The following is a 12435-nucleotide window of genomic DNA, read 5'->3' as shown; positions in this document are numbered from 1 at the left end:
GCCTGAAGGGGGCTAATGTGCCACAGCTAACTGGGAGGGAGTCCAGGAAGAAGTCTGGAACTGCCTAAGAGGCAAGAGACCATTGTTTCGGGGTGCACGAGGAGATGAGATTCAGAGCACCACCTAAACGAGCTTCAGAGATGGGCGTGAGCCACAGCTATGAGCGCGGACACCAGAGATGGGCATGAAATGTTAAGGCTGCTGCTGCAGCCACCAAGAATCCTGTGTGCAAGCACAGGTCACTATCCACAACTCCCCTCCCAGGAGCCTGTGCAGCCCACCACTGTCAGAGTCCCGTGATCCAGGGACAACTTCCGCAGGGAAACACATGGTGCACCTCAGGCTGTTGCAACAGCATGCTGGACTCTGTCGCCGCAGGCTCACCTGGCATTCCATACCCCTCTCTCCCCCTGGCCTGAGTGAGCCAGAGCCTCCTAATCATCCGCTTCTTTAACACCCTCCTCTCTGGACAAACAACAGACACCAGAGAGTGACCTACGTACAGAGGCGGAGCCAAATCCAAAGCTGAACCCCAGGAGCTGTGCGAACAAAGAAGAGAAAGGGAAATTTCTCCACGCAGCCACAGAAGCAGCGAATTAAATCTCCACAATCAACTTGATGTACCCTGCATCTGTGGAATACCTGAATAGACAACGAATCATCCCAAAATTGAGGCCGTGGACTTTGGGAGCAACTGTAGACTTGCAGTTTGCTGTATGCGACTGACTAGTTTCTGATTTTTATGTTTATCTTAGTACAGTTTTTAGCGCTTGTTATCACTGGTGGATTTGTTTATTGGTTTGGTTGAGCTCTTTTTCTTTTATTACTTTTTAATAATTTTTTTAAATTTTAATATTTTATTTCTTTTTTTTCCCCCTTTTCTTCTGAGCCATGTAGCTGACAGTGTCTTTGTGCTCCGGCCAGGTGTTAGGCCTGAGCCTCTGAGTTGGGAGAACTGAGTTCAGGGCACTGGACCACCAGAGACCTCCCAGCCTCACATAATATCAATCAGTAAGAACTCTCCCAGAGATCTCCATCTCAACAGTAAGACCCAGCTCCACTCAATGACCAGCAAGCTCCCATGCAGGACACCCCATGCCAATCAACTAGCAAGACAGGAACACAACCCCACCCATTAGCAGAGAGCCTGCCTAAAATCATAAGTTCACAGACAACCCCAGACACACCACCGGATGCAGTCCTGCCCACCAGAAAGAGAAGATCCAGCCTCATCTACCAGAACACAGGCACCAATCCCCTCCACCAGGAAGCCTACACAACCCACTAAACCAACCTTACCCACTGGGGGCAGACACCAAAGACAACAGGAAATATAAACCTGCAACCTGAGAAAAGGAGACCTCAAACACAGTAAGTTAAGCAAAATGAGAAGACAGAGAAATACACAGCAGATGAAGGAGCAAAGTAAAAACTCACCAGACCAAACAACTGAAGAGGAAATAGGCAGTTTACCTGAAAAAGAATTCAGAGTAATGATAGTAAATTATCTAAAAGCTTGGAAATAGAATGGAGAAAATACAAGAAACGTTTAACAGGGACCTAGAAGAACTAAAGAGCAAAAAAACAATGATGAACAACACAATAAATGAAATTAAAAATTCTCTAGAAGGAATCAATAGCAGAATAACGGAGGCAGCAGATGGATAAGTGACCTGGAAGATAAAACAGTGGAAATAACTACCACAGAGCAGAATAAAGAAAAAAGAATGAAAAGACTTGAGGACATTCTCAGAGACCTCTGGGACAATATTAAACACACCAACGTTCGAATTATAGGGGTCCCAAGAGAAAAACAGAAAAAGACAAGAACTGAGAAAATATTTGAAGAGATTATAGTTGAAAACTTCCCTAATATGGGAAAGAAAATAGTCAGTCAAGTCCAGGAAGCACAGAGAGTCCCATACAGGATAAATCCAAGGAGAAACACACCAAGACACATATTAATCAAACTGTCAAAAATTAAATACAAAGAAAAAATATTGAAAGCAGCAAGGGAAAAGCAACAAATAACATACAAGGGAATCCCCATAAGGTTAACAGCTGATCTTTCAGCAGAAACTCTGCAAGCCAGAAGGGAGTGGCAGGACATATTTAAAGTGATGAAAGGGAAAACCTACAACCAAGATTACTCTACCCTGCAAGGATCTCATTCAGATTCGATGGAGAAATTAAAACCTTTACAGACAAGCAAAAGCTAAGAGAATTCAGCACCACCAAACCAGCTTTACAACAAATGCTAAAGGAACTTCTCTAGGCAGGAAATACAAGAGAAGGAAAAGACCTACAATAACAAACCCAAAACAATTAAGAAAATGGTAATAGGAATATACATACTGATAATTACCTTAAATGTAAATGGATTACATGCTCCAACCAAAAGACATAGACTGGATGAATGGACACAAAATCAAGACCCGTATATATGATGTCTACAAGAGACCCACTTCAGACCTAGGGACACATACAGACTGAAAGTGAGGGGATGGAAAAGGATATTCCATGCAAATGGAAATCAAAAGAAAGCTGAAAGAGCAATTCTCATATCAGACAAAAGAGACTTTAAAATAAAGACTATTGCAAGACACAAAGAGGACAAAACATAATGATCAAGGGATCAATCCAAGAAGAAGATATAACAATTGTAAATATTTATGCACCCAACATAGGAGCACCTCAATACATAAGGCAAATGCTAACAGCCATAAAGGGGGAAATCGACAATAACACAATAATAGTAGGGGACTTTAACACCCCACTTTTACAAATGGACAGATCATCAAAAATGAAAATAAATAAGGAAACACAAGCTTTAAATGACACATTAAACAAGATGGACTTAATTATATTTACAGGACAACCCACCCCAAAACAACAGAATACACTCTGTTCTCAAGTGCTCATGGAACATTTTCCAGGATAGATCATTTCTTGGGTCACAAATCAAGCCTTGGTAAATTTAAGAAAATCAAAATCATATCAAGTATCTTTTCCGACCACAACGCTATGAGACTAGATATCAATTACAGGGAAAAAAATGTAAAAAATACAAACACATGGAGGCTAAACAGTACACTACTAAATAACCAAGAGATCACTGAAGACATCAAAGAGGAAATCAAAAAATACTTAGAAACAAATGACAATGAAAACACGACGACCCAAAACCTATAGGAGGCAGCAAAAGCAGTTCTAAGAGGGAAGTTTATAGCAATACAATCCTACCTCAAGAAACAAGAAACATCTCAAATAAACAACATAACCTTACACCTAAAGCAATTAGAGAAAGAAGAACAAAAAAACCCAAAGTTAGCAGAAGGAAAGAAATCATAAAGATCAGATCAGAAATAAATGAAAAAGAAATGAAGGAAACTATATATAATAGCAAAGATCAATAAAACTAAAAGCTGGTTCTTTGAGAAGATAAACAAAATTGATGAACCTTCAGCCAGACTCATCAAGAAAAAAAGGGAAAAGACTGAAATCAACAGAATTAGAAATGAAAAAGGAGAAGTAACAACTGACACTGCAGAAATACAAAGGATCATGAGAGATGTCTACAAGCAAGTATATGCCAATAAAATGGACAATCTGCAAGAAATGGACAAATTCTTAGAAAAGCACAACCTTCTGAGACACAACCAGGAATAAATAGAAAATATAAAGAGACCAATCACAAGCACTGAAGTTGAAACTGTGATTAAATATCTTCCAAGAAACAAAAGTCCAGGACCAGATGGCTATACATGTGAATTCCATCAAACGTTTAGAGAAGAGCTAACACCTAGCCTTCTCAAACTCTTCCATAATACAGCAGAGGGAGGAACACTCCCAAACTCATTCTATGAGGCCACCATCACCCTGATACCAAAACCAGACAAAGAGGTCACAAAGAAAGAAAACTACAGGCCAATATCACTGATGAACATAGATGCAAAAATCCTCAACGAAATACCAGCAAATAGAATCCATCAGCACATTAAAAGGATCATACAGCATGATCAAGTGGGCTTTATCCCAGGAATGCAAGGATTCTTCAATATATGCAAATCAATCAATGTGATACACCACATAAACAAATTGAAGGATAAAAACCATATGATCATCTCAATAGATGCAGAAAAAGCTTTCAACAAAAGTTAACACCCATTTATGATAAAATCCTCCAGAAAGTAGGCATAGAGGGAACTTACCTCCACATAATAAAGGCCATATATGACATATGCACACCCAACATCGTTCTCAGTGATGAAAAACTGAAATCATTTGCTCTAAGATCAGGAACAAGACAAGGTTGCCCACTCTCACCACTATTATTCAACATAGTTTTGGAAGTTTTAGCCTCAGCAATCAGAGAAGAAAAAGAAATAAAAGGAATCCAAACTAGGAAAGAAGAAGTAAAACTGTCACTGTTTGCAGATGACATGATACTATACATAGAGAATCCTAAAGATTCTACCAGAAAACTACTAGAGCTAATCAATGAATTTGGAAACGTAGCAGGATACAAAATTAATGCACAGAAATCTCTTGCATTCCTATACACTAATGATGAAAAATCTGAAAGTGAAATTAAAAAAACACTCCCATTTACCAGTGCAACAAAAAGAATAAAATATCTAGGAATAAACCTACCTAAGGAGACAAAAGACCTGTATGCAGAAAATTATAAGACACTGATGAAAGAAATTAAAGAGGATGCCAACAGATGGAGAGATATACCATGTTCTTGGATGGGAAGAATCAACATTGTGAAAATGACTATACTACCCAAAGCAATCTACAGATTCAGTCCAATCCCTATCAAACTACCAATGGCATTTTTCACAGAACTAGAACAAAAAATTTCACAATTTGTATGGAAACACAAAAGACCCCGAATAGCCAAAGCAATCTTGAGAACGAAAAATGGAGCTGGAGGAATCAGGCTCCCAGACTTCAGACTATACTACAAAGCTACAGTAATCAAGACAGTATGGTTCTGGCACAAAACCAGAAATATAGATCAATGGAACAGGCTAGAAAGCCCAGAGGTAAACCCACACACATATTGTGACTTTATCTTTGATAAAGGAGGGAAGACTATACAGTGGAGAAATGACAGCCTCTTCAATAAGTGGTGCTGAGAAAACTGGACAGCTACGTGTAAAAGAATGAAATTAGAACACTCCCTGACACCATACACAAAAATAAACTCAAAATGGATTAAAGACCTAAATGTAAGGCTGGACACTATAAAACTCTTAGAGGAAAACATAGGCAGAACACTCTATGGCATATATCACAGCAAGGTCCTTTTTGACCCACCTCCTAGAGAAATGGAAATAAAAACAAAAATAAACAAAGGGGATCTAACGAAACTTAAAAGCTTTTGCACAGCAAAAGAAACCATAAACAAGATGAAAAGACAACCCTCAGAATGGGAGATAATATCTGCAAATGAAGCAACTGACAAGGGATTAATCTCCAAAATATACAAGCAGCTTATGCAGCTCAATATCAAAAAAACAAACAACCCAATCCAAAAATGGGCAGAAGATTTAAATAGACATTTCTCCAAAGAATATATACAGATTGCCAACATACACATGAAAGGATGCTCAACATCACTAATCATTAGAGAAATGCAAATCAAAACTACAATGAGGTATCACCTCACACTGGTCAGTATGGCCATCATCAAAAAATCTAGAAACAATAAATGCTGGAGAGGGTGTGGAGAAAAGGGAACACTCTTGCACTGTTGGTGGGAATGTAAATTGATACAGCCACTATGGAGAACAGTATGGAGGTTCCTTAAAAAACTAAAAATAGAACTACCATACGACCCAGCAATCCCACAATTGGGCATATACCCTGAGAAAACCACAATTCAAAGAGTCATGTACCAAAATGTTCATTGCAGCTCTATTTACAATAGCCAGGACATGGAAGCAACGTAAGTGTCCATCATCGGATGAATGGATAAAGAAGATGTGGCACATATATACAATGGAATATTACTCAGCCATAAAAAGAAACGAAATGGAGTTATTTGTAGTGAGGTGGATGGAGTTTGAGTCTGTCATACTGAGGGAAGTAAGTCAGAAAGAGAAAAACAAATACCGTATGCTAACACAGATATATGGAATCTAAGGAAAAAAAAAGTCATGAAGAACCTACTGGCAAGACGGGAACAAAGACACAGACCTAGTAGAGAACAGACTTGAGGATATGGGGAGGGGGAAGGGTAAGATGTGACAAAGTGAGAGAGTGGCATGGACATATGTACACTACCAAATGTAAAATAGATATCTAGTGGGAAGCAACCGCATAGCACAGGGAGATCAGCTCGGTGCTCTGTGACCACCTAGATGGGTGGGATATGGAGGGTGGGAGGGAGACGCAAGAGGGAGGGTATATGGGGATGTATGTATACGTATAGCTGATTCACTTTGCTATACAGCAGAAACTAACACAACATTGTAAAGCAATTATACTCCAATAAAGATGTTAAAAAAAAATGAGAGAAAATGTGTGAGCTCATTACAAAAAAGACTAAAATGATACAGAGGAACACACAATAAGATATGAACCAAAGAAAAAGCATTCCATGTCCTTGGACAGGATGACTCAACATCATAAAAACGTCAATTCTCCCTAAATTAACCTACAATTTTCACACTAGTCTAATAAAGATGTCAGCATCATTTTGTTAGAATAATCAAGCTGAGTCAAAAGTTCATGTGGGAAAATAAACAAGCAAAAATAGCCAAGAGAAGTCTGCAACAGAAGAGTAGTAGAGAGGGATCAGTCTCCAAGTATTAACCCATTACAGAATTTCAGTAATTACAATAGTGTGACACTGGCACATGGATAAACAGAGAAATCATGGAACAGAATATGAAGTCCAGGAATAGACATACATTAATATATGGCATTTTAGAAAATGTGGCATTTCAAATAGGTGGGGAAAAGGTGGACTATTTAATAAACAGTGTTGAGAAAAATGGATCAGGGAAAAGAAAAGGAAAAGAAAAAGAAAATCTGATTCCATTCCTGACAGCTAGTAATAGGATAAATTCCAAATGTATTAAATTTTTAACTGTTAAAAAAGAAAAAAAAAATCCCAGGGGAAACCATAGAAAATGGAAGGCCTTTCTATGAAGGCCTTCTATGACATGAAGCTCAAAAGCTATAAAAGTAAAAACTGATAAACTTAATTACAGGTTTAAAAAATGTGCATGGTAAAAAGTACAACAAGCAAATTCAAAAGGCAAATATCAAATTGGGAGAAAAAAATGTGAATTGATATCACAAACAAAAGGTTAATCTCACTAATTATAAAGAGTTCCTAGAAATCAATGAGAAAAAGACAATCCAATGAGAAAAATGGGCAAAAATATTGACAGTTCACAGAAAAGGAAATACAAATTGCCTTTCAATACACATCAAGAAGCTCACTTATAAAAAGAAAATTAAACCATTTTCACCTATCAGATTGGCAGAGATTGAAGTTCAATAATTCACTATTTTAGGGAATTGGGTGGGGAAACAGGTCTTCTCTTACTTGTTGGCGAGAGTGTAAACTGGTACCACTTCTCTGAAGGGTAATTTGATTCTGTTCACCAAGCTTATAAATACTATACCCTTTTAGAAATATATTCTAAGATGTATATGTTTGTGATATGATGTATGCACAAGGTTATTTATTGTGGCACTATATGTAATAGCAAAAGAATGGAAGCAGTCTAAATGTCTATTAACGTCCATCAATATATATATACTATATATGTACCATCAATGAGTATAGTACATCTATACAATGGAATCCTATGGAGCCATACAAAAGAATGAAGAAGATCTTTACTCACTGACTGTTAGAGAATCATCTCCCAGATCACTGGAGGAAAGGTGCACACAGGTGCACAGAGATAACTCTGAAAAGACACACAGGAAACTGGTATGGCTGGCTGTGTCGGTGAAGGGGAACTGGACGGCTGGGGAACAGAGTGTGAAGGATACTTTTTATTAAGTACCTTTTTACGCCTTTTGCATTTTTAAAAACTACGGGAGACGACATAGACCTTGTGAGTCATAAGTGCAAAATGAACTGTAGAGATAGTAAGTAGTAAAAGAAATAAATACAATAGCGATAATGAGGTTAAGTTAGCTTTCAACCTTTTCCTCCTATGTCCTTCCCCCAAAATGCACACTTCTTCCTCTAATTACAATTTTGCTTGCTTTCACTGGCCTCTACCCTTATCCTCAGACCCTACTGTTTCATTTATCTTAAGAGGTATCAGTGTTTCCAATGATTTTCCAATCAAAATTATATAAGTACATCTCAATTCCAATTTGCACTATGTGCAGTTCTAGAACACAGACTCCATAGAAGCCACTGAGAGTTTTGGAGGCATATCACAATAGCACAAAAAGGTTAAAATCATTCATTTGAGGCAATCATAAGAGAACAAACACATCTTTTGGAAGGTACTTTAAAAAAACAGTGGTTAAAATAAAATCTTGCCTGTTATTGGCAAAAAGTATTGTAGCCCACTCTAATAATATTTGTTTGGAGAATTAAAGATGTCATCTCCTGACATTCTTAGCTGTTATAAGCACACTAAAGAAGGTAAGCTTTTAGATAAAATATAAATTAGTATAGTCACATACCTAATAACCATGATATCCATGGAGATGCACAATCCCATCTATTGGGATATGAGAAAATATTAAAATGTCCATTTCTATTATTTAGTCTTATCCTTATAATACTGTATAAAGTAGTATATTAATATAGAATTTATAGATAATAAATAGGCATGCATAAATTCTATTGCGGGCTCAGTCTTTTTTATCCATAGAGTGTAATCAAAATGTTTGGTAACCATTGCCAAATGATGATTTCCTTCTCACATATATAAGAAGAAATCAAATGCACTACAGAATATTTTATCTGAGCACAGCAAGAAGCAGCAGCCATAAACTATGACTTTCTAAGCGAAATGCTGTTGAATTCATTTGGTACAGCACTTAGCATAATGTTATCTAAAGAGAGATTACTAATACATAATAGAATTTTGAAGTTAGAGATCCCCTATTTCAAATCTCATTCCAAACGAGGTAACTACAGGCCGGAGAGAATGAATAATGTGCTCGGTGTCATATGGCTGACTCGTAGTGACAGAGCGAGGTACAGATCACAAATTTCCCAAAAGTTTGTCTTTCTACTCTACAACACGCGGAGATATAGATTTATTCATTTATTTATGGAAAAGGGGATGGTCTTAGAAATTAAGCAGCAGGCAATCTAGTATTCTCACTACTTTATTTTCTCCTATTTAACCATATCTTTACTTTTGTCTTCTTTTTAGTCTTCCCAAAATCACATCCCCGTTCTAGAAAGGTGAAGAGTGAATTTCTTTTTATCATGTAAATTTTTAAAGCCATTCTAAAGGAGAAAAGTTCAAACCTGAAATTAATCCTACTTTCGCCCATCTCCTCTAACAGAAACAACCTCTGAATTCTAAATACCTTTGTTCTTACCAATAATCCTCTGAGAACAACCCAGCACAAGAAACATATGGCCAACCCTACCCGAAAGAAAGGAAAGGTGGGATGAAAAATGCTACAGCGAAATTAAAAGTGTTTATGCAGGTAATTCAAACCCATTTTTAATACCTGTCTTATATTTGTGTAGCCCCTTCACATTATGTACAGGTAGCGTTTAAGAAATTTGATTCTATCTTCATCCAGACATTGGGTCTACTATAGCTATGTCACCTAACCAGTTTTGTCATGTATTGGGAAACTGATACCGTGTTGGGTCGGGAATAGCAAATGGCATAATGCAGATAATCGCTTAGCAAAGTGTCTAGCATACAGTCAGGCACAAACTACTTAACTCTTTTTAAGTCAAACACCTCCAACCTTTTTAAGTCAAACACACAAACAGGTGAAGTGACATGCCCGAGGTCTCACCTTTCCTGTTAGGACACTTAGAAACCCAGACTTTTCCTCTAAGGAGACTGCGAGTTGAGACATTTAGGGAGTTGGCTAAATTCTTAAAAGGACTGGGAGGGAAAAAAAAACTGGCCTCCGTCATGGCCAAGGTTTTCGCCACAGCACACCCATGTAGCAGTCCACCTCCGTCTTTTCCCGCCTCCGAGGCAAGCAAGAACTACATTTCCCAGCGGCCCTCGGGCTGCTTCCGGTGCAGCGCACCAGCGCTCTGTTTCCGGGCACATCCTTTACGTCAGTTCGTGGGAACGTTCCTACGGCTGAGGACGAGCTCCTCATCATGGGTTCTTTCGTTTCCCAGCCACTTGAGCCAGTCAAGGACGTTGCGCCTCCTGAGGTCGCCTCCTCCGCCAACCCCGCGCCCGTCATTGCACCGGGAGCGCCGACCTCTCCAGCAGAAGTTCCTCTATTTAATAACTGCTGGAGCTGTCGCGTGCTCTCCGGGTCCGGGCTGATAGGGGCGGGCGGGTACGTGTACTGGGTGGCACGGAAGCCCATGAAGCTGGGATACCCCCCGGGTCCAGGGACTATTGCGCAGATGGTCTTCGGCATCAGTGAGAGTTCGGGGCACTACCCTTGGGCTGGGGGAAGAGGGAGAAGAGGGGCGCATCCACGTGGGCGGGGGCGGGGCGGCCGGGTTTGTCACGTGGCGGCAGGCATTTTTTTCCCCCCACCCCCTAAGATGGTGGTGGGGAGAAAAAGTTGTTGGGAAGCTTTTCTTTCTTTTTTCTTAAATGACAATATTTTTTTAAGAATTCTTACTAGCCTCAATCTTTTTAATCCTACCAAAAGCTATAAAAGATAGGTATGAATATAGTAGTACTATTTTCCTGTTGAACAAACCTAGGCACAGAGAGTTCGAAGTCAGACACCCAGGATATGACACAGCTAGCCTTTGATTCCCAGGCTTATCTGTTACCAAAACCCATGCTGCTTCTCTAGATTGTGGAGACGGCCTGAGTGAGGGCACTTGACCTTGGTTTAAGAACTTTGGCTTTGAAGGTAGATTGTAGACATGGGTTCAAAGCCCACATTACTAGGTCTACCACTGGGTACTGTGGCCCACAGTTCCTATTTGTAACAATACTACGTGATTGTCAAGCTGTCTTCCAGTAAAATGTAGTGATTCTTTTAGCTCTTCAGACCGAGTGAACAGAATTTTAAGTTTTCAGATCTCTTACCTTCTTAATTAGATTACCCAGATCAATTCCCTTTTAGTAACTTCCTTGCTTTGGGGAAGTAACAGAATTTTTTTTCCTCTCAACTTTCCTTTCCTGAGCTTCACTCTTCTGTAAGATAGACATAATGGTAATTGTATCTTAAAGGAGTATTGTGAGGGTTAAATAAGTTGATATATATGAAAGCACCTGGTAAATTGAAGTACAACAAAGAATAAAGTACTGTTGTTTTTTCCCTAGGCATTGCTTGCTGGGGTGTAGTCATCCTGTCAGACCCCAAAGGGAAGGCCTTCCGCGCTGGCTGAAGTACCACCATTGAATTTGTCATCTCTCGGCATCCCCGTGACACACAGAACAAGCATGGGGCGTATGGATGTTCTGGACAGATGCATGGACATTGACAGACTTCAGTCCTGCAGATACTACAAGACTGAAGAGACAAATATGGGTTGTCATTCGTTGGCCATACGTGTTTGTGGCCTTCTTCGCAGATTCCACAGGGACCAATAAATCCCTCAGAGAAGAGGTTCTTTGTGTTATTTGAGGAAGGAGGGTATAATTTTTTAAAAATATAGAGGAAATGATAAACCAAATGAGAAAGTGAGCTAAAGTTATTTTAAAGAGTTCTTTCTACTTCTCCTATGGTTGGGTCAACACCTACTATCCACCTCATCCTGGATAGGCATCATGCAATAGGCAGAAGTACGTAAAACATTTATCTGTGTACTGCTCATACTTCCCAAGGCATTGTCAGATCCATGACCTTGTGAGAGTTTCCCAGCTACTCTGAGGTGGTTATTTCATTGGTGGTAAGTGAACCTTAAAAAACAGAGTCCTAGTGATTTGCCCAGGGTCATTCAGCAAGTCAGTGATAGACTTAGGACTTGTTCTTGTCCAGCTGTTTTTGTCTTTCAGAACTAGGATTGTTCCAGAGAGGCAAGAATTACCTTTATGAAACAATTAGATAATCATAAAAATCAGCATAAAATAAAAAGCTCAAGTACTGAAATATTTGAGAGAAAGTCAAAGTCTTTTGTGCTTTGTGTGGGGGGGGGGGCGGGCGGGGGCATGGGGGGGGTTTGGTTCTTTTTCCACAAGCACAGGAAAGGTTTCTATGATGAAATTGAGTTGCTTTTGAGAGAACTTAATATTAAACACTTTCTTTTTAAGAGAAGTCTGCTTCCAACCAGTTTTTTAATTTATTTCTGAAATGCTATGGCTTCTCTATAAAGTTACA

At 39.1% G+C, this 12435-nt stretch overlaps 1 protein-coding gene and 1 long non-coding RNA gene across 2 annotated transcripts in view; one reads left to right on the top strand and one right to left on the bottom strand.

The window, feature by feature from the left end:
- LOC309665015 overlaps positions 1–10166 on the bottom strand; it is a 168984-nt gene extending 158818 nt beyond the window's left edge. Inside the window, exon 1 of the long non-coding RNA XR_014266157.1 lies at positions 9982–10166. This is a non-coding gene — a long non-coding RNA (uncharacterized lncRNA). The remainder of the gene's footprint in view (positions 1–9981) is intronic.
- A 79-nt stretch (positions 10167–10245) lies between these two features.
- On the top strand, positions 10246–12226 carry DMAC1 (distal membrane arm assembly component 1). Its single transcript, XM_082471148.1, has 2 exons — positions 10246–10574; positions 11439–12226. Exons 1-2 carry the CDS (start codon positions 10301–10303, stop codon positions 11501–11503), a joined length of 339 nt encoding a protein of 112 aa, XP_082327274.1. The 5' UTR covers positions 10246–10300; the 3' UTR covers positions 11504–12226.
- Positions 12227–12435: the final 209 nt, after the last annotated feature.

This window comes from Balaenoptera physalus, assembly GCF_965194825.1.
Source record: "Balaenoptera physalus genome assembly, chromosome: 7".
NCBI lineage: Eukaryota > Metazoa > Chordata > Mammalia > Artiodactyla > Balaenopteridae > Balaenoptera > Balaenoptera physalus.
Note: the sequence above shows the minus strand (reverse complement) of the source record. Positions and strands in the feature narration are given on the sequence as shown.